At 38.0% G+C, this 23,590-nt stretch overlaps 2 protein-coding genes across 4 annotated transcripts in view; one reads left to right on the top strand and one right to left on the bottom strand.

Moving 5' to 3' along the window:
- Positions 1-4,115, top strand: part of dtx1 (deltex 1, E3 ubiquitin ligase) — a 38,573-nt gene extending 34,458 nt beyond the window's left edge. For all 3 annotated transcript variants that reach the window (XM_055161797.1, XM_055161799.1, XM_055161798.1), the window contains one exon: positions 137-4,115. In XM_055161797.1, coding sequence (XP_055017772.1) covers positions 137-361 — 225 coding nt within the window. In that variant the 3' untranslated portion in view covers positions 362-4,115. The remainder of the gene's footprint in view (positions 1-136) is intronic.
- A 3,001-nt stretch (positions 4,116-7,116) lies between these two features.
- On the bottom strand, positions 7,117-23,524 carry LOC110169920 (rasGAP-activating-like protein 1). The gene is made up of 22 exons (XM_020935529.2): positions 23,465-23,524; positions 23,074-23,385; positions 22,839-22,895; positions 21,517-21,630; positions 21,148-21,209; positions 20,276-20,405; positions 19,748-19,829; positions 19,461-19,601; positions 19,251-19,342; positions 18,832-18,949; positions 18,561-18,714; positions 16,361-16,425; positions 16,149-16,261; positions 15,179-15,371; positions 14,289-14,426; positions 12,256-12,400; positions 11,440-11,612; positions 10,262-10,399; positions 9,783-9,918; positions 9,418-9,538; positions 9,186-9,253; positions 7,117-8,436 (listed from the first exon to the last, which is right to left on the bottom strand). The coding sequence occupies exons 2-22, from the start codon at positions 23,136-23,138 to the stop codon at positions 8,291-8,293; spliced, it is 2,451 nt and encodes an 816-aa protein (XP_020791188.1). The 5' UTR covers positions 23,139-23,385; positions 23,465-23,524; the 3' UTR covers positions 7,117-8,290.
- Positions 23,525-23,590: the final 66 nt, after the last annotated feature.

The raw sequence follows: 23,590 nt of genomic DNA, 5'->3' as shown, positions 1-23,590 counted from the left end.
ATGGCATTTTCTGTTACTTTTCTGTCAGAAATTCCAGGAAATTCTCCAATAAATTATATACAAATATTTTGTAATAATTATGTTATGCTTGATCGGTTTATAGTTAAAACCATATCTGCTATAACCTTAAACTTAGGTTCTGAAGCTGCTGATCATGGCCTGGGACCGCCGCCTTATCTTCACCATTGGGACATCCAGCACCACGGGGGAGTCGGACACTGTGGTGTGGAACGAGATTCACCACAAAACTGAATTTGGCTCCAACTTGACGGGCCATGGCTACCCAGACCCCAACTATCTCGACAATGTCCTCACTGAGCTGGCAGCGCAGGGGGTTGGCGAAGACAACTTAAAGGACTGATAAGCGGCTACAACTGCTTTGCTGATTCACCGTTCATGCCAGAGTGCATTGCATGATGGTCCAACATGCCGCCCACAAACTCAGACTGTGGAAGTGGCAAAAGAGCAGCCACATGATATGGTTATGAGTAATATTTTGATTCATGTAACCAGAGATTTCCCCTGTGAGCATGTAGTTCACACCATATTTTAAGGTGTAAGAATGTACTGACGTGGTCCAATGTTGGCAGCTGGAGGTCAGTGGATGTTAATTGCTTGTCGCGTTGCTTTTGTAGTGATGATGACGGTGCTGACTTTCTGTGTAAGTAGAAAGAGTGGAAAGATGTCAAATGGCTAACGCCTCAAAATGAATGTTATTCGCATTAATGTTTCCACACAGCGATGTTCAAGGATTTGCTGTTTTAAGGCTAAAAATATAGCACTGATTTTGAGGTCAAATGAATAAATTTATCCTTTTTTGGAAATTCACTTCTAGTAAAATATTGTTGTTTATCCAATTAAATGGATTTTGGCTTCAAAAGTGCTCTGGGCAATGATGCCATTTTATAAGCAGCTCTATTTAGTAATCCTATGGAGTGCATGAAATAGATACATGAAGGATTTTTGTCAATTGCATTTGTATATTGTGCTTAACCTTGTGGAGTTGTCAGTTTTGGAGAGAATTCCTATTATAGGCTGCAAACTGGGCAGTTTGTTGCTTGTTGGAAGATGTGGTTAGTAAACAGATATGTTGCAATCCAAGGTTAAACTAGTTTGTTTTGGTCTGTACTATGTTCATGCCAACTTTTGCAAATGTACTGCCCACATTATGGTTCTCACTGTTTGAGCAGCCACTGGCACGACCTATTACAGGCCCCTGTAACATGTGACTGTGGCAATATTGAGAAGAGAAGATCAACACAGGTGTCCCCAACTGAAACCACAATGTTTTTTAAGCCCTTCAAAAAAAGTATTTTTAAAACTGTCTTATTGTAGCTAAATCAGGACTACGCAATGTTTAAACTAGGGCATAAAATGTGTCATTCAGAAAAATCTAGGCGCAAAATTTAGTTTAAATGAAAAAAATGACAAACCACCCAACCAAATCTGACTCAAATTAGGAACAGGAAATATACAAATCAACCAGGTTCACCAGTGGTTCACCATACACGGTATCAGTATGGGCCTATGGCAGCATACAGTTTGAGAACAACTTTTAGTATACCTCTTAAGTCATTGCATTCAGGTCTAGAGCTAGCTTATTTGTTAAAGTGACTCTTACTTGAGTGCTATTATTAGGGCCATTTGTAAACTCTCTTGGCTCCTTTCCACCAGCATACAATTTGAATATTACTGCAACTCTATTAGCTGAAACCAAGTCTTGCTATTTTCCCTTTTTAGATTTAATGTCCTTGAGCTAAGGACATCCTGAAGGTCCAAGATGGAGAATGCTTTCTTCACTCAGAGATAAAAGATTAAGCTGCATAATTCTACATAAATTTATCCAATCAATTATAGTTTGCAGAGCTACTGTGTGGGCACCAACCAGCTGTGAGCTACATTATGGAGTGAATCACAGTCTTCCATAGCACTTTGAGGCAACTGTTTGATTTCATGTTTTAATTGTATTTACAACAGGTTTTTTAGGTTGGTGTTTATAACTAGCTTGCAATGCTTTGAAAATTATATATATTCTACATTTCCAGTGTTATACGGTATGTACCTTTAAACTTAAGCTCAGTTTGAGTCAATGGTGTAAGTTTATTTATTTTTATATAATCTATTGATATATTAATGTCAGAAGATGACTCTAGGGGCCCAGATATAGACCGGCACATTTTAACATGAATACATACAAATCTGGCAAAGAGACATTTGTCAGGGTCAGGGACTGTTGAAATATGTATGACATGTTATGAGCGTCTAATAATACAAGGAGTGAAGCATTGTACAGCTGTCCTCGTGGAGTTGTGGGTTCTCATAATCAAATCTATTGTCAAGTGTTACCCCAAAATTCTATTTCATTTTTTGGCCAGCATGGTAATTGTCAGTATTTGTTTATTTAAAGAGAAGGGAATGAAGAACATGATACCAGGATAAGAAAGAAAAAATATTTCTTGGTGCATTTTGATAAATTAGGGTATGGTAGAAAAGTTCACAGTAAGGCGGACTTCATTATTATAATATGCATAGTAATTTTGTATATTCTGTTGTAAACAATTTTGTTTTTAAATTCAATATCTTTCAGAATGATCTACCATTGATGCCCTTTGCCTTTATCTGCGTTTGGAGATGTGTACACTGAATTGTGACATCTTGTGGGTGTACTAACTTTAAGCAATAATCACTTGTAAAATATTTTAGTTTAGACGTAAGCATTCTAGTTGTCATACAACCCATATGCTTTCACTATAAATAAACAAAAAATACTTTGCTCAAAACTCAAATTTCTTGGTATGCTCCTGTAAACATCTTTTGACTCTGAACTCCACAATTCCAATGCCCTTTACAAAAACATGACAACACCAGTAAATGCTTCCAATGTTTCAGGGAATCTTGCGGCCTCAAGTATCTTTGCGTTTCCATTTGTCAGTTTTAACTAACATGAGTGACGCCGGCCCTTTAGACTTTTCAGGTGTGTACAGATTCTGTGGACTTTTGTTTGTCTCAAATAAGTCAGAGATGATGGTGTTTATGCAATTTACTCTTTTGTCAAAACATATATATTCTTCATTACTTATGTGTAGCAACATGGCAGATCTTTGTTTTTTTCAATGACAATGGATGTTTTCCTTATGGGGTGCCTACCTCTGTTTTTAAACTAAAGGTTGAGATCTGAGGATGTCCATGCAATGTATTAGAAAACATATATTTTTATGTCTTTTATGACTGATTGTGCTTAAAAGAACTATAACATAACATTGTTGTTTATCAATATGTGTTACATACAATATTTGTTTTATATTGCATTACAAATGACAAAATATTTGTCCAGGCATTACATAGTTCTATATATTCCACACACCGATCAAGTATAACTTTATATATGTGTATAATAACTTAAAAGAAATGTATGGCTAAAGGATTTTCAACATCTCAAAATGTTTAGTGGTCCACATCCTCAAATGCAGAGCAAAGATGAACCCGTGGTGAATCAGCAGCCCATGGAGATAACTTGACCAGCACACCTTGTCGCTCAAACCAGTAGATTAATGTTGATCCTTTTATAGGAACGTGTTTGATGATGGTCATTGTTATACCTGATCGGTGTAGATCTTCTATGTCCACTGCAAACTGTGCTACTTGCTCCTAAATGCTGTCTTGCTACATTTGTGTGAGAATGAATTGAATTTGGGTTCATGTCCTTTAAAAGTACAGTAATGTTCTCCTAGAGGTGCATGTTAACCTGTGAGCAAATCCAACAAATAGCCTTTTTCTGTGTACAAAATGTCATAGCTTCAGTAGGAGACATCACCAGAATAGAGTGGTGACTTAGCACTGTGCATCTTTAGCCGAGGGAGGAGTCACGGAGTGGCGTTTGGCTGCTCCCCTCGCTCCTCTGACCTGTAAACCACATGATTGTTTTAGCATTTTCAAGTGCCCATTTCACACTTTCTCTTGTAAACAGTGTCTTCATATTAACACATATATAGTCACTGGTTCAACTATAAAGGGCTTCTTATTCCTAATCAGTCTTTATTGGATGGTGATGACATTGTTGCATGTATGTGTCTTTCTTGTGGAAAATAAACATACCCACAGCAGGGGAATTGGTTTGACCTTTTGTCACCTTGGCTCTGAGTATTTTTTTTCCCATAATTCCCTCATGTGCAGCTCATTAGATGGATAGAAATGAACTGAGCTAGATTTTGTCTTGCTGCCAGTACTTTTACTTATTTTCACCTTGCTGTCAAAAAACATACATAATCTCAATGTGCAGTGCACTACACACACCTCTAATGAGATTTTGCTATTGGGTAATAAGGTCTACAGCTGTTGCATTACTACTAGATAATGGCAGCATATTTGTTTAGCATACTCACATGTCCTTCCCAGTTTAACCCTGTCAATATTTGGGGCTAGCACCAAGAATACAGTTTTGGACTAGTAATCCCACCATAACAATTCACTGCCACGTTTGTAACTAAAACTTATCTGACAAAAAAGTAAAAAAAAAAAAAGAGAAATAAAAGAGAGATGGATAGATATATATATATACACATACAGTCCCTGATAAAAGTCTTGTCGCTTATCCATTTTGTAGAAACAAAAGCTTATAACCTGACTTTAAATTAATCGATTGGTTTTAAAAATGTCTCATATGAAAGCTAAAACCCTCCCAAATTATGCTCAATATACTAAAATAAATTTGCTTCACTGAAGAAAGATTGATCATTTAATGAACACAGAAAGGTCAGATTTTGGCAAGACAAAAGTTTTGTCGCCTACAGAAAATTGAACAAATAATTTACTTCAAATACAAAAATATGTTGCATAACGTCAGTGAATTAAGTAGTGGTGCTGTGAGATCCATATTTAATATCTTGTATGACTTCCATGAGCTTGAAGGACTGCATCCATGCGGTTCAACAATGATTCATACAATTTGTAGTCATCAGGAACAGCAAAGAAAGCGTCTTACATGCCTCCCAGAGTTCATCAAGATTCTTTGGTTTTGCCTTCCATGCTTCCTCTTTCATTCTACCCCAGACATGCTCAATGATGTTCATGTCTGGTGACTGGGCTGGCCAGTCCTGGAGCACCTTGATCTTCTTCACCTTGAGAAACTTTGATGTAGAGATGGAAGTATGCGATGGAGCACCATCCTGCTGCAAAATTTGATGCCTTTTATGGTTGGGAATGTAAGAGGTAGCTAATACTTCTTGATATTTTAGGTTATTGATATTGCCTTCCACCCTGCAAATGTCTCGCACACTCCCATACTGGATGGAACCCCAGACCATGATTTTTCCGCCACCAAACTTAACTGTTTTCTGGGTGAATCTTGGATCCATGCAGGCTCCAGTAGGTCTCCTGCAATATTTGCAGTGGCTGTGATGTAATTCAACCGAGGATTCATCTGAGAAATCCACCTTCTGCCACTTTTCCAGTGTCCATCCTTTTAGCAGGCTGTGGGCCTTGGCAAATGCCACACGGTTTTTTAATTGCCTTTTGTTTAGTGCTGGTTTCTGTGCACTGATTCGACCATGGAGGCCATTTCGAGACAGAATTCTACAAACTGTTCTGGTTGACACAGGGACTTGAGGTGACCAGGCCTGGTGGAGCTCTGCTGCAGTGGAAAAGGGGCTGGCCTTGGATTTTCGAATCAACAAACGGTCCTCCCGAACAGTTGTCTTGCGGGGTCTGCCGGACCTGGGCTTGTCAAAAACATTTCCAGTCATTTCAGATCTTTTTCTTATTCTTTGAACTTGATGCTGAGACACATTGAAGGTGTCAGCCACCTCAGCAGTGGATCTGGTCTTCAGCCTCTTGATAATTAACGCTTTGGTCTCAGGGTGGATCTTAGGCATGTTGTCAGAGGTCAAGTTGCAGTTGATGTGAAGGTCTGGTGTGCTGGGGTTCTTTTTATACACACCCACTAACTGATTGATCAGTAACTGATCACAGGTGAGGCTGTAATCTAGGATTGGGTGCATCATATGACAAGGCCACAAGACTTTTGTCTTGCCAAAATCTGACCTTTCTGTGTTCATTAAATGATCAATCTTTCTTCAGTGAAGCAAATTTATTTTAGTATATTGAGCATAATTTGGGAGGGTTTTAGCTTTCATATGAGACATTTCTAAAACCAATCGATTAATTTAAAGTTAGGTTATAAGCTTTTGTTTCTACAAAATGGATAAGCGACAAGACTTTTATCAGGGACTGTATACAGAGATAGACAGAATAATGTTTTAGTTCCATAAACATGATCTAACTCTATCCCCATTCCCAGATAAGAGTAAATAACAATAACACCACATAACAATAATACGGTAATAATCAACACAAACATGTTTACCGTATTATTACAAAAACATTGGACACGATGACCAAATTGTTCATTTGGGTTGTCAGTTTGGTGAAATTCAGTTTGGTTAACTCTAAATAGACTCGGAATGTTCAGTGCAGCCTCTGAGCTTTAGCATGATCCATGTACTGAGAATAATATGTAAGTGTCCTCTATCTGCAGGTTAAGGCACTGGCAACTCATATTTAGTTCCCCTTTTTAAAATGGTAAGACTGCAGGCTCCATACAGTCCCTTAAATACCTTAGAGGATTTTGACAATGGAAAGCAAAGCAAAATGATGTAAATGCACCTACATTCTCCCAAAAATCCTTTGTTATGCAACCTCAGTGTAGAAGGTAACTGTTACAGTGACCTTCAAGTAAGTGGCTCCTGTTCAGCTCCTGAACTCTTTGTTTTCGTATTAAATAATTTATTAGAACTAAGAGCCGTTACCATAGTACTGTTCTGGAATCTCTAAGAGCATTTCCTGTAATTTCATGAATTAAAAGATGTAATTTTGTCCACAATCAACCTTGTAATTTCATGAATCAATGGATGTCATTTTGTCCCCAGTCAACCATTGTTATCACTGAATAATGTGAACATAATAATCAAGATTTTTAATGATTTAATTTTTGTATATGGAGATTTTTCCAAATAATACATTTGGTTCTGTTTCACAGTTAACAACCAATAACTGTGATTGTGAAATAAAATACAAGATGTTGAAATAGATATACTTTCTTTAGGCAGTTTTACATAGTGAAATAATTCAAGGCAAAATAATACACTCCTAAAGCATTATATTCATTGTTGTCTTTTGATTGTCACTTCTTCATCTTGAAGTTAATGTATTTACAATCTTACCTTTTTAAAGGAAAACAACATCAACAGACTGTGCCAACATTACATTCATTGTGTGTTCACAGGCCTAAAATTGATTTACAATTCATGTTGGGACTTTGTCTTAGAAATAAATAAAAGTACAGTAGTAGTTACATTCAATAGCTTTAAATTCAAAATATAAACATAGATTTGGGTAGTGCAGTGCTTTATTATAAATGGAACTATTGTTATGGCTTAAAATGTAGTCTCTCCAAACAATATATACAAATGTATCTAAAATGATAAACTTTTGGGTAAAACTTTTTTCCACATTAGTTTAATTAATTGAGTTGCACATCTACAGTTAACATATGAAACTGTTCAAAAAATGCCTTATCTTCTTGAAATTGGCATATCAAACATGAAGACATAAGCCATTTACAGTGGCACATACATTATATAACGATGATGCACTTTAAGGTAAATGTTACCCATAAAACATTCGCAATGGCTTCCACAATTTATCCTAAACTAGAAAAACACCAATCAAGCAGATGAAAATTGAACTGCATTTGAAAAGCACTAGCTTAAGTAATAGCACCAAACAAAAGCATTACAGTGTACACTATGACCGGGTGGTCTGACTATAGACTGAAATGCTACATCCATGTGATCAATTAAAATTATTTATAAAATAAAATAAAAATCATAAAAAGCAATATTCAAAAGATGCTTTACAAACTGTACATTACACTAAAACAAAAAGCTTTGCTTTGCATAAAAACAGACTTGTGTCCTGTACAATGTCCATATACAGTATAAAAGATTATTTTCACATATAATAAGTGGACTGGGGCATGCAACAGATAGCTTGTTATCTACATAAAGTATCATGTTAGATCTTGCTTCAAAGTCCCCTTTATGATTGTGTGTCATCATCACTCCCTCTTTTGGCAGCTGGTGGCAGTGAGTATAGGGATGTCTGTCTCTTTGGGGAGAATTCACTGAAATGTTGTCTAGAGATCTTGAGATACTCAAAGATCATGTTCATAGGTTCAGATATGGGACAGTGCATTAAACCCTCAGTTGTGCAGTGTCTTAGGGCAGACTGGGCTTTAGTGGTTAAGTATGACACAGTTGGGGTCCTCCTTCTCTCGGCGCTGGAACGCGTTATGAGCCTTTTCCAAATCTGTGATCACCGCCAACAGACGGACAGGGACACTTAGACCTGTTTTTGACTTCACGTTGCACTGTGCACCTTCTACAACACAGTCAAAAATAATTACATTAACAATTACACTATTACCATTAACTTCAACTTTACTACTATGTAGCTAACAAAGCTTCACCAAAATTAGTACCACACAATTCCACAATCACAATTAGCACTATTTAGAATAGACAATACAATATATTTAATGCTTTATTAGTCCATTCATCCTTCTATCCAAGACCGGGTCCACTTATCCGAGACCAGTTCACAGGGGCAGCGGTGTAAGGGACTTTCAGACTTCCCTCACCCTGGACACTTCCTCCAGCCACCTTGCAAAGGAAACTGACCCTGCTGTATATAAACAAATGAACAGAACCAGCAGAGTCCAACATGCGCTGGGAATAGGTCCGACTTACTGCCAGTGCCAGCTATGCTAGCACAGCTTCTGCTTCGGTCAAGCAGGATTGAACTTAGCAACATGGTAAAATGCTTTCTCCAGACCCGCAAAGCGCATGCGGACTGGGCAAGGGTTAATGGGCAAAATCCCATCCACCTGATGGAGAGTATAGAGATGGTCCAGTGTTCCGCAGCTGGGAAGAAAACCACACTGCTCCTCTTGAATTGGTACGACTACTGGTGTTTTCTTGATTAAACATTTTATTTATATTCTTTATAATGTGATTATAGAGTGTGAACTTGGGTCAGTGTTTAGTTTGGGTTACTTTATGATACATTTCAATATACATTTTGCCACCATTTGTCATTGTACATGATTATTTTTAGAGTTGCTGCCTCACCTGAGTTGATCTTCTTTTCTTTATTGCTTGTCTTCTGATCAGCTTCTGAAATCTCCAGATATTTCTTCCTACAGCATATGCAACAATAATCATAGTATTACCATACATTACATACTCTTTCATCTCTGCAATAAAAATGGCGAACAGTGACATCAGACTGTTGCAACATTGCCCTCTAGTGTTCAGACTGCAAACTGCTAGTGATTTTTTTGTTGTTTTTTTTTACACAGACCTGAGTTTGTCCTTGCCCTGGAGTAGCTGCTTGTAAATGGTTTGGGTTTCTACATCAGGGTCCAGAGGGTCACTCCAATCACCGAGGGTAACAGCAGAGTGAGTCCGACTGCAGCCTGTAACTGAAAAAATATATACAAAATCTCCCTTCAAAACCCTGCTTTACATAATTCAATTATATGTAATTTTACAGATTAAATACACTAGATTGTAATTAAATGTCACTCTCTTCAAGGATATAGTTAGCTAAAATAATGTCAGTTATCCATGTTCTTCTCACTAGTGCCAAGACAAATGACATAACTGTTTTGCTTCAAAGATGGTTATGTAAAAAGAATGTTTAATTTGAAGGTCAGTAAAATGTACCATTTCGGTCTGTTTGCAGACAGCACGTCCACTTGCCACTGCGATGAGCTCCCGGGTGGAAAGAGGGCAGCATCCGTTCATTATAGATACTGACTTTTCTGATTGCTGACAGCCACTGGTTTAACTCATTGACATTCTAAGGCAGGAAAATGCAATTAAACTCATATTATTCAAGGTATACAAATGCAATGCTATTTTGAGATTCTGGGTGTGTGTATATAGTAGCAACAGAGCTTATTTCATCTGATCATCTCCTTTCTGTTGTGCAGTGATTTTCATATTTAATCTCACATTTAGCTGGATGCTTTCCAGACATTCCTCTCTCTTATAAGTTATATATACCAAAGTTTGGAATAGACAAAGAGTATGCTTGTGGTACAAATTGATGCTGTTTTAAGAGTAATTGTTAACCACACAGTGCATAGTTGTTGTACATGTGTAGGTGTGCTGTGTGCTGTAAGTGCTGTTGACAGGCCAACCTTGCACTGGATGTATATTGTGTGCAGCTGTCCGTCGTTGTCCTGGGTGACGACCTGCATCACGTTTTGTTGCTGAAAGGCATTTTCATCCACTCTCTCCACGGCACAGACACACTGAATGGGAATTGAAGAGCGCACCTGCAACAATTCAGCCCACATAACAACTCCAATTAAGACAAGTGTACACAGTGGTAATCACGACTCATACTAACATATGTCAGGAGTGTAAATTGAATGTAACATGATTAGGAGGCTAATTAGCAGCCCTATATCGTGGTGAAATATTTTACATGCATAAGATTATAAGGAGCTATGAGACAAGAAGGGAGACCTAATGAGATCAACATAGCAGAAAAAGGCACTTTAAAGTGTAAATCAGCCACTTCCATTGGGAGCTTGTCTGACTAAGGCTACACTGCTCCAATATGGAAGAAAGGGGTCAGGACATTGTCTAAAATCTGATTTGCAATGTTAGCATGAATATCCACAGCCTTCAATTAACCCTTGTCCTTTATTCCAGTAACACAAAGCAGAAGGAAGGCTCAAAGACTAAGCTTTTTCCAGGCCCACAGATAGTGGTTGTCCCCTATCGCTCGGTTTGGTTAAGGCAGCACACAGTAATAACTAATGTGTCCACACAAGAAGATCAACGCAAATGCATAAAGCTGTGGATGACTAAAATGTCCCTCTTTATGAAACTGCTTGATAAGTGTCCTTCACAGGACAAGTCTGATTTATCAGTGGTGCATATCAGCTGCTAATAATGGGTGAGTCACTTTAGATTCAAAAGTTTATTTAACTATTTTTGGTTCAAAACCACAGGTCGTATAGGAAAGATTACTGTAAACACTATAGGTTCTTGCAGTTAAATATAAGACAGAGTAACACTTTGCAATGACTCACACTACAACACTTGCCTGATTCCTCTAAAAACTTGTCCAATAATATGCAACAGTTTTGGTTAATAAAGATGAGTAATAGAAATCTAATATTGTAAAAACATCATTCAGTGAGATATTAATATAATCATCCAAATATTGCTAATACATTACATAGTGTTTCCCTAATGGCTTTATACAAACCTGAAACTATTTCTGCTTATAAATAAAAGGGGTAGATTGCTCAGATGATTTTAACCAAGCATTTTTCTACCACATAATCTAGGTAACAGTACTCACTTGCCAGTCCGATGTCTTGGCATAGGAGAGAGTCTCGCTGGTCAACCAGAAATACCGTTTCTTAAAGGCAAACCTGGACAACAGCTGTGGTCCTTCAGTTTTATATTTCTGCAGGTAGCCCTCTTTGACTGTGACCGAGGGCATAAAAACAGCCCTCTGTGGGACCTCCGACACTGTGAAACATGCATACATGCACACAACAGGTGGTAATTATACTTTGACAATACCATGCCCTGACCATGGTCTATTTTCTAATAGTTTCTCATAAAGCACACAGTTAAAACTTTTTTTTTACAGAACTATCACAAAAGCACAAGGTGGTGCTGCTGTAGTGAAAGAAATATCACAATTTTCTTACATTACAATGGCAATGTTTAGGGCCATGCATTATCACGGAGAGAACCTGACATGACATAACAAGGGCCCTCTTATGTCTATCAAACCCCCCTGACCTGCACTAAATGTCAAACTGGCCTTTCAGGGTAAACAGTGGGTGTGAAACCTGATCTGCAGAAGGGGGTGGAAGGGGGGTGGGGGGGTGGAGGGTTAGTCCTCAACCACAACCTCTGACATAAGACGACAAGAAAGCAGCTAAGACATGTAGGCTAACCAGTGTAGCGTGTATGAGCACTTGCAGTTTCTCACCTCAACGCCCAGCCAGCTCATTAACCATGTCTTCTCTGTCTCAACTAGTTATGAATATTTCACACCAGGCAACAGCAGTATCTCTCTATCTACCACCTGTCTTGCTGCCGATAAGCTTATAGGGTGAGCCCTGAACCTTAGCAAGATATTTCACGTGGTTAGTGTGCTTACCTGTGTCATGGTCAATATCAATTAACTTGTCCAGAAAGTCTTTGACTGAAGCCACACTGTGGAGGATAATGGGGTGTAAGGGTACCATCCACTGCTCCTTCCCATGGCCTAGCTGAAGACCCAAGTTTCCAACACTTTGCAAAGCCTGCATGAGAAAAATGTATGGTTTTCTAATAGCAAGTCTTATTTTATAAAGGAATTATCTAAACAGTGGTTAGTTTAATAAGTCACAAAGAGGCAAAATCACAAATTAAGCAGAATAAGCAGTAGAAAGAAGACTGAATATATATCAATGTTTCTTTACATTCTTTTTTACATTTTGTCTCATGTATTCCCTTAAAAGTAACCCTGTTTATCAACTGTATATCATCTACAAAGCAGTGGACCTTTATGTACAGGCTTTTAGTGGTAAAGGAAAAATGAGCACCCAGAGGAAATCTACACAGGGAGGATATGCAAACCCTATACAGTTCCCTCCAGTCCCATATGGTCCAGGCATTCAACCTGGGACCTTTTATCTATTTTATTTATGATACATATATAGCAATCACATTGGAAGATCCAGGAGTATTGTTTCAGGTATTACAGAAAAAAAAATGTTTTGAATGTGTTTAGAAATAAAATATTTTAGAAAGGATAGAAAAAAAGTTGGACAATACAAGAAAACTGTTTATAATACAGCTGCTTAAAAGTAGGTGCCTCAAAACCAGAACTAAAGATCTATGGTACAGTCACCCTTCTCTTATGAAACCTTCATTATGAATAACAAGAATATTTCCCCTTAATGTAATCTGAGCTGATCATTCATTTTCCCTGAGCAGTGCCTGTCAGTGAATTACACACTATATATACCTAAAAGTACACAGTATATGTACCTAAAAGTGTGACATCAAATGGGTCCCTGGGGCCACTCCTGCTGCGTGGCTCTTTGTGGGGCCCACACCTGGCCCATGGAGGAGAGGAAGTCCCCTCACGACCACCTCTCTGAAGCTCCCCTTTGAACCAGGCTCAGGCCATAGCTCACAGGGTAAAAATAGCACCTTCCCCTTTCTCTGTTCAAGACCATGGCAACAGTGCTTCAGCACCATGGACAGCAACCACCAACACCAAGCTACTAAGGTCTAACTTTAGGTATAACTTACAAATAATACTGCTTGTAGGGATAATACTTAATTTAAAATATGGGTCTCATAGAATTCCTCAGTGACTGAAATGTATTAGTGCATAAGATCTTTTTTTTTACTTTTAGCATTCTGCTTTTCCAGTGCTTTTGAGTTTTTAGTACTATGACATATTTCATTGCTATTAGCTTTCATAAACAATCTCTAACATTGCATAAAACCAACCACTAAGTCTTCATTCAAAAAGAACGAGGTGAGAAGACAGACAGTAACTTAAGCTTTAGTCATGATAGCTAAAAAGCCTTTCTTGTCAGTGTAGAGAAAATGGGTTTTTAATGGCGTCACATTTCCTAGAAGCTTGACCTACTTTGCTTGAAATTGGATTTGTTTGAATGACTTGGCACTATACGGTATTGCAATACTTAGTTATAAATAACCCTAAATTTTTTTTCTCAACAAAGCAAATTCTGATAATTAAAAACTCCACAGCTAACTGCAATTGTGTGGACGTTCTTATCAAAAAATATATTTAAATACGGCAAACAGGATATTACTCTACCAACACTTTGATGCAAATGGTAAAAATATTGTTAATCTCACCATGGGACAGAATTCTCCTATTGATGTTTTGCTTTGTTTTTCTTCCATAAATAACCTTATAAGAGACAGAGTGACCTACCTGTGAATGCATCTCTATTGATTATGCTGCTTCCTGCAGTCATTTTGATTTACCTTCAAATTACTTTCACAGAAATAAATTGCAACCACCACCATTCGTATCAATATACTCAGAACTTTAAGCTGCTTTTGTTTTTTTCCTGCCCTTACTGTAAGTGTCATGTCTAGACACAGCTAAATTATTCATGCTGTGTTTATTTCTGGATAGATTTAAATGCATGTTTTGAGTGATACCTTGGCTAATAGTAACAGTGTTCGGCTTGTGCGGGTGTCAGCATGTTGGTCCCTCAGCTGAAACAGTTTCGGTGTCAGGATCGCAGGAGCAAAAAAACGAAGGAAGAAGAATCCACTGATGGCCAAATATTTCACATCCTAAAAATATTTAAACACAGAGGTTAACTGCACTATTGCACTGGATGGTGAAATTGGTAATAACAGTTACAAAAATATTTAAAGGCAGTGTACCACTTTAAAAGTAAATGTTTTGGGTTTGTACCAAAATCAGCAGTATCTGTGTCTATAAAACCTATTATAACCTTTTATTGGTTGTGAAACAAAGAGAAAAAATACATACATGTGTTCACTATATATAATGTAACTATATATAATGTTCTAAATGGGTTTGTGAGAGTTAGAAATAAATTTGAGTTGCAGGTAGGGAAAAAAAGTAAATCTTTAGGAGGACTGCAATAACAATATTAGGTCAATTCAACAGAAATGTGTTAAAACATGTCTTGAAAGAATTCAAGTTAAAGTATCAGACAAATGTAAAAGAACTGTGAAATTACCCACAAAAGTAAAGAATGGGTGCTTTATACTTCTCTGTTTGCTGCATTTGTATTATAAAAATAATATATTTAATATTTACATTTTCAAAACAGCATTCACGGTATCATCATTATTTCGATAATCTGCTCACCTTTAGTCACAGGTTTGAAAATTAGGCAACCTAATTTTAAAAGTGTGAGTTATTATAAAATACTCTTAAATGTAAGACATTTATTGTGTTTTTCATTATCCATTTAGCTCAAGAGCTATAGAAGCAGAACATTCAACATACAAGCCTAATGTAAAATCAATTGGCTGCTATAGGCTTTCTATCAGGAACATTCATCCACACTGACCTCGTTCTCAGGTTCAGTAAATTGCTCCTCGACCCTCTTGTGCAGTTGCTTGAAGGCCACTCTCATGACGGGCGGACACTGATCGACTGAGTTCACGATGGAGTCGATGATGCTGGTTAAATAAATCTGCAGCATCTCCACACTGCTGTCCCTCACCTCAGCCTCAGACATGCCACCCTTAAAGGATATTCGCCTTAAAAAGGAAGAACAAGTGATTTTTTTGACATTGTTAATTTATCTTGAAAATGTTTCTGTATTGTCTTTTACCCTTTTCTAAAACACACAATGGAAGAAAAGTTCATTGGCATTATGTTTTTATACTGGATGCTTTGAGGCTGGAAATGGCAGTATCTACAGAGGTGCATCAATCCAATGAACTGTCTAAAATATTTAATAATTATTGTGTTCCTCCAAACACAACCTGGTGTTTATCCTGTCTTAGAAATTATGCACAGACTGCACTGGCGAGCCCATCTGCCTGGATTATAATATGAGATTGCGTCCATGATTATAATCCATGACAATTTTTTGCGTTCTTAATTATACAAGCTGGCAGCTTCAGTTATTGATTTTGCCAATCCCTGGTGCATGCCAAGCACACCAGAGTGTACAGAGAAAGATAAATAGACTCTATGACGGCTGCAGTCATGGCTGATCCTGGATCTGCCCCTCCCGCTCTGATGGATATCTCTGGGGGTTCAGAGCAGTTGCCAGGCAACAGCCTTCTCTCTTTTTACTTTTTTTTTTTTTCAGTTTTCTTTTGCACCAATGTCTTCCTCTCAGGGGCAAAGTATAACAGGAAGCAGATTGTCTCCCGTGGCAGCTTTCCATTTGACCATTTTAACGCCTACGTCGTGAACTGCACGCACCAAATTCCCATGTGTAACATGTGTCACGCAGCACCAGGATCAAGAGTGGTTCAATGGTTTTATGTTTGAAAAGAGAAGCTGAAAATGCCGAGTATCTTTACCTAAGTCTGTTCAAGTCAATCTTGCATGGATCCAGTTCAATGTACTTCTTCTCATCAAAGATCCGGTTGATGATTGGCTTCAGGACTTCATGAAGATAGAGCATGCCAACAGCCTGACAACAAAAACATGCAGCAAAATTCTTTATCTGGCTGTATTTCTAATGTACTCATGAACCTATCCAATATATAAGACATTTTTACATTTTACACACCTTCATGAATTGTTCCATTGCTTTGGAGGCAAGAGAATTGGACCGAAATAATGTGTTAGGATCAGCTGTAAAACAGGTAAAATATAATTAATTATCAAAAAAATATAATTAATATTTTTAATTAACAGGTTACAAGGTGAATGAAAAAAGCATCTAGCTGAGCAATTATGTCTATCAAGCTGCTTTAATATCTTAAGTACCTTAAAGACTATTTCAATGAATCAGAAAGCAGATATGGCTACAGATTTGCTACTTGCCCAAAAAAGGAAGAGAACTCTAGATTATTTATGTACCGCCACTTCATTTTACTATTTTCTATCCCAACTCCTTCCCCACAGATGACTAGAAAACACTGCAAATAAAGCTTCAGATTTGCATGATTATTTTTACTTCACATGCAGTATCTCAATCACATCTAAAACGCTTTTATATTCATTTCTAGGGGAAATATGCCTGAGAAACATGAAAAAAGCTGCATCCATTTAGTTAGACTTGAGACGTCACCAGGCTCACCAAACTTGAGAATTTCTAAAATCTAATACCCAAATCTTTCTAAGGTTGTCACCATTCAGATGAAAACCACTTTGATCATTTACAACAGGTGGTCCTAAATACTGTATACAATGAAACTAAATAATGTGCCATCATTTTATAAAGCCATACACTGCATATTTTGTAGCTACACAATGTTATAATTAGCTTGTCTGACTCAGAAATGTTGTCAAACTGGGGGACACACCAAGCTCTGTGCTGCATTACATAAATTCTTCATGGTGACAATGCTGATATAGCCATGGCAACAAGACTTAATTTTCAGCACATTTTTTCTGTAAGGTTGTGTATATGGGTGGGCGGTGTAAAGTATTTCCTGTATCGTTCTGTTTGACAATCTTCTACAATCAATTAGGCAGTCATTAATGTTGCCTTGAAATAGAAAAGTCAGACTTCATATACAATTGAGGAAGACTGACATATTTTCAAAAAATACCACTGTGGAATATCAATAAAATATAAATATAGCTACAAAATATTATAGATTCTATATGGAAACTCACACTCAATCAGCTACATGTAAGACTGGTTCAGATTTATGTTTTCCCAATTGAATAGTGGGGGAGTCAAGTAAGTAAGAGCTTATACCTACTAACTAATAGGGAAATAACCTACCACTTGTATTGAAAACTATGAGTCAATACCTCCAAAGTATCTATTCCTTAATCAAGCACAGTTTGAATAGTGAGTCGTTGCTATAGAAACACTCTGCTTATTATCCGAAAGTAACTGAGAAAACGACAGAGCAAAACTGAGTGTGAATTACAACATGGGGACGTGTTGTGGAGGCTTCACATGACTAACACACAAACCACAGAGAACAAACGCACTGTTGTGGTGAGTAAGTGATTGTCATTAGGGCCATAAATACAGCACTGGTAGGTTTTTATGCCCACGCAAAACATGAGTAGCCGCATCCTTTAACGGGTCAGTGCAGAAGGGAAAATACATTATGTCCAACTCACTGACAAACTAAGATTTTGTTTTGAATGTTTACATTCATGCATTTAAGAACTAAAATTTACATTGGTCTGAATAGTGCTACATTGGTAAAAATGTAATTTTAATATCATACAACAACTGACATTCATTCATTTGGGTATTAATAACTTACATTTATGTAGCACTTTACTTTACAACAATTTACTAGACCACACCATCTCCAATCACTCACACACCACATGCACAGGTGAGGTGAGCAGAGTGTCTTGCTCAAGGACCCAAAAACAACAGTATTCACTGGTAGGAGCTGAGATTGAACTGCCAACATTCAGGTTGATGGGTGAATGCTTAGACCACAGAGTAACTACAGCTCCTGATGTCACATGAACTCTAAAAAGTGAGATTTAAATACATGGTGATTATTTTGTTTATGGAAAGACATCATAAATCCATCAGTCTATGTTTATTAGGAAAAAGCTATCAATATTAAATAAGATAATAAGTGCTTAGGGCTAGACTTTTTCAAGTGTGCAGTAGTAAGTAAACATACTGTAATAAAATCTTGTCAAAATGTACTCAAATCAAGACAAATTATTAGAGAGGCGCATCCCAATGGCATCAATAGCATTTTGCAGTGTATACATTGGACTAAAAATAGAAATGCACAAGCTCTTCATTGTGTTACTCATTAAAGATCTGAGCTCACTTGTGTGGTTGACCTCGCGGGTGTTGAGGTAATCCAAGAATGGCACCACGAGGCCTTGGCCCAGGTAAATCTTCACCAGCGTCATGGCCACATCCTGACGGCTCTCTACTGTGGTCACTTCCTCCAGCATGGTGAGAGCACTAGTCTCCTCCACCTGATAACAGAATAACCAGCTCAATTACAAACTACAACACACACAAGGATACATTACAAATTCAGTCATAAGTAACTGAGAAAACCACACAGTATTACACATAATACCAGGACGTACGTCTGTAGGAGAGATGACTGACTCAACCAAAAGGTCAATAAGAGGTGTATAATACACTGAGGGCAAAATACGGTCCTCCACCAAACGCACTTTGAGACGCAGCGCCCCGAGTTTACCACTGGGTACAACATAAAATGAATCAAACACAAAATAGGTTATTTTAAAATTTGAATGCAATGAGTACAAATTTAGATAAGGACAAGAACCTGCACTTGTCAAACCAAACTCAAAATACAGTTAAAAACAATACTTCTAGCTGCCTCAGCTCAGCTCAAAACAATTTAAATGCATTATAAGAAGGACATCACTCACTGAATGGTTTAAAATAACACACTAATTGCTGCTTCAGGTTCTCAGTCTGGAACTACTCAGACAAACAATCCACAGTACAACTCATAAACAGGAACACACATTCTCACCCAGCATCAACCTCATTGTTTCCCAGGGGCAGCAAACGAAACCAGCCCTCCAGATGAGGCGACTTGTGCAAACACGGCGAGGGGATTTCCACCTGTCAATAGAGAATTAGCAATGTGGAATATTGATTGGTCACAGATATACAATAATACAATAAAAACAACAATGAGCCTGTACAAAAACTATTTTAGTTGTTATAATTGATAGCTTACTTTCCCCAAAAAGTCATTCTTGCCAACCATGTCCCAGTCCCACACTTCCACAGTGATAGGCCCCTCTTCACACAACTCCTCTGGGTCAAGCTCCAGCTCCAGAGTTTCCCCCCAGTGAGGAAACCGCGTCTTTTTAATAATCTGAATCCAAAATACGTTGCACAAATAAATCCTCTTTGTGCCATATGTCATACAATATTTTCTCCTCTAGTAGTGAATGACATCAGAAGGACAAGACGCTGTGACCTTAGCACAGAAAGAACATGGTGTACACGGACAAAGCTTACCGAGGTCTCTGCGCTGTGGTTATTAAAGATGACTCTTGCAAAAGGATCAGAGGTGCCAGAGGTGTCTCTAGGGGCAAGATCTCTAAAAAACAAAACAATGAATGCAAAACAAAATTTTATAGTGTTACATGTTTCCCGCAAAAAAGGAAGATTTGAATGGCTGTGCTTTAGAATTATTTAAAGTTTAAAGTCATTCAGCTAAACATAACCTTGTGCTGAAATCCTGATTGGCATGTTCATTAGCAAGATGTCAGAAAGACGGATCTTGCAGCCCGGGACACACAGATGGGGCATTGACTAAATGGTGTGATAGCAGCAGAATGACTCTGAGAGGAGCGAAGAGGCCTGAGGCATCATTGATAAGGCGCATCTACACAACAGTTAAAACAATACCAGGACAAACTAACCCTACATACTGTGTGCACTATGTACTAAGTAAACAAGTTAACTTTAAAGCACCAACATTTACACAAAAAAATAATGACGTTTGTTTGTATGGAACAGCGTTACCTCCTCTGCTTGTATTACCTGGCTTCAATGACTTGACATCTCAGGCTGATCTTCTCTGAGTGTTTGAGCAGGACCAGACTAAGGCGGATCTCCCCTTGAACTTCTTCATTTGGGTCAACCCTTGTCAAGTTCAGCCAGCTGTCCAAACCTTAACAAACAGTATTATCAATTGCTATTTTTATGTATTTTCTGTATATGTATAATTTTAAGAGAAGTTATTTTATCAATTCAAAACATAGGGATCGCTACAGTGTGACAGCTAGACTCTAGCTAGCTTTTCTTGAGAAGGAGGAACTGACTCAGTAGCGACATGTAGCAATGAATCATAGTTTTGAAGGCCATGCCAGCCAGGTGGTGTTTAAGAGTGGCATCAACAAGCAAAGGCACAAAGATAAAGATAGACATTGCTTAAGAAGTATGGTAGCTACATGCTAAAAAACTATAGCAGTAAGATCTCTGATAGGTTGGGGGGAATATCACAGATTAAGTCTTTACCGAGACACCTGTTTGTGGGTGGATTATATTAAGGAGCAGGGAGTGTTATGCTCTCAGGAGATTTGCTACATGTAGGAGAAAAGCGTGATTGCTATATGAACATGCACAACATTTCCAAAAGGCAGCTTCTAGTTTATTTCTTATGTACAGTGTTTGCATGTAGCCTGATAAATATCTACATAGAATTATAATTATAATGCACAATACTGAAGTAAAACATTTTTAGTGTAAGTTACACTGCAGACATTCCCATAAACTGTGAAACAGGCTGGCTCCTCGGTGGCTCTGGCTTTTTCACTGTGTTGTTATAGGAGTCTGTGCATGTTTACCCTCAAAGCAACAGCCATGCACTCCAGACATTATTAATGACTATGCATGCCCCTTCCCATATCTACCTTTAGCTTGAGATCCAATAGCTTCCTTGGTCAAAGTAATCTTGCCAATCACATCATCATGGCTGCAGTGAAAAAAGAAAATTGATTTACAAATTGACAGAAAGGTTTGTTCTAGTTAATTGATTTAATTTAATTCCAAATACATTCATTACAAGGAAAAGCACAAACTAATCACTCCTGTGAGCTACCATCTGTCCAATACTGTTGACATATTCAAATATTTGAGTCTTTCCATGACTTAATGTGAGCCTTTAACCCAATACATTCATTAATCAGCCCAGAAATAGCTTGGAAAACTGCATCTTAATCATCTCCAGTATCCCAGGACTTGAATGTAAAAATGAATTTAGGGACAGATGTCAATGTTACCCAATCGTGTCTTCATCCATGACATGAAAAGACAGCGAGTGAAATCCCATCGGGAGGTGCAGCGTGTACTCCTCACCCCAGAAAGGATTAAGGTTCTTCCACACAGTGGCTGTCCTAGAACAGGTAGACAACTCACATTACACAGCATGTGTCTACATAATACTGCCTCTAGGCAGATTTTACTAAGCCAAATAAATTTGATTAATTTTCATTTTTTGGAGAACTAAGTGTAAATATGAGACACTAGAAAACCCTTTGAACTTTTCTTTATGTTAAGGTTACCAAAGAACTTATAGCCAGAGTGATGCCACATTAATGCGAAGCAAAAAAAAACAGTCAAAAGGAGCACTAACTATATTTGCACTATAAACTGTTTTGTTTGTTGCCTCATTAGAAACTATACCTTTAGTAAAATTCACAGCCTGATCCATTGCTCCTGTTTACTTTTCCAGATATGGGTTGCACAAACAATAGCCCCTTAATTATAACTGTTACCTGTCCTTAAACTAAACACAACTAAACTTTACAAAATGTCTTTGCATCTTGCAAACTTTGTTCACAAAAGTTTTACTTAGTAACAGTTAACAACTTTATGCCAGCGGAAAGTCAAGACCAAACTGACTGAGGGTGCCTATTTAAGATTCAAAGACAATACTCCATAAAGATGAACATTTTTAAATAGATGGGGCCTGCCTTTTGCAGTGACTTAAGTAGTTAGATGGCTCAAAGCATACTGTGTCCATGGTCTTAACTAATAATCACTGTTTTAGTGAGTGGGCCAAGCTATTTCCCACTTGTATTCGCTGTCACATTATCTGTGAACATCATACAGTCATTTAGGCAGAAACTCCACAAGTACTAGATAATTAGTGAGAGTGTCACAGTGACTCATTGTGCTGTGTCCTGCACTATACCAGATGGATCAGGAGCTACTGTACTCGCCTCCTGTTCTTGTTAATGGTCACAACTTTTAAGCATTGGTAATACATATGATTATGAAAGAGAAAGGAGGGGTCAATATAGAAACAAAAAATATAAATATAAAATATGTACATCTAGTCCCTCTGAGAGGTTCCTGTTTATTACAAACCTGAAATGGGCTAATTCATGCATCCTCTCCATGGTTACCTGTGGTTGTTTTTGAGCCAAACCAGTATCAGGTTTTGTGTGTTGGAGGAGCCATGCTGTTGGCACCACTATCATAACCAAACACTACAACTCCACCTTGTTTAAATATATTCATCTCTAAATTACAGCCTGATACGTGGATCTCCAGTACATACATAAAACTACATACTACCACAACGGTGAAAGACACTCACCTGGCCACAACTTCATTGTCAACTTTAACAATGCAGTAAGGGTCACTTGTTCCAGACCTGGTTATCAAAACATATTACACAAAAGAGACAAAGAGAGGTTTGTGATTATCATTATACTGTCTAAGATTTAAATGCATGCTCGCATTCATGCTTGTTGATTAGTCTTAATTAAAGAGATAAATGCAATCTAATTTCTCACCTATCCAGAAATGCCAGGGGTGCAAATGTTACTTACACGTCTTTGGCTGGGAGATTCCTGCCCTCTACAATCCGAAAATAAAGAGAAGTATTTCTAGCCATTTTGGAGGTTTAGTAGATCAAGCGATATCTCCTGTTTCCATGTGCGTCCTTCTAAATAGCGCTCTTCTCTTCAGAAGCTGAGTTTTCTTCATTTCATAGTGTCGGCGCACAGCCCACAGTAGCGCGCCAAAGAGACGCGCACGGAGTCACTCAGTCAGTCCAGAAGGTTACACAGCGAGGCAACTGTGTGGGCAACTGGATTTGATGTGGCGATGTCACGGTGACCCCCAGCAGCCCCTCCTTAAGCCTAAAGACAGGTCAATAAAACACTCAACAATTTTGCCTAATTCTGTATGAAAAGTCACTCGCAAATGAAGCCGCTGTACCTTCCCCATTCACAAAAGAACCGCCAAATGCGACGACGCCTTTTCACAGCACGATGTATGTTTTGTAAATGCCTGCTCTTGGTGTTGTGCGTGTGTGGTCATACCTGATGAGCTTTAGGTTCTTTA

Source organism: Boleophthalmus pectinirostris, unplaced genomic scaffold, assembly GCF_026225935.1.
Source record: "Boleophthalmus pectinirostris isolate CB_2022bp ecotype Guang Dong unplaced genomic scaffold, ASM2622593v1 HiC_scaffold_4, whole genome shotgun sequence".
Taxonomy (NCBI): Eukaryota; Metazoa; Chordata; class Actinopteri; order Gobiiformes; family Gobiidae; genus Boleophthalmus; species Boleophthalmus pectinirostris.
This window is presented reverse-complemented; position numbering and strand designations above follow the sequence as displayed.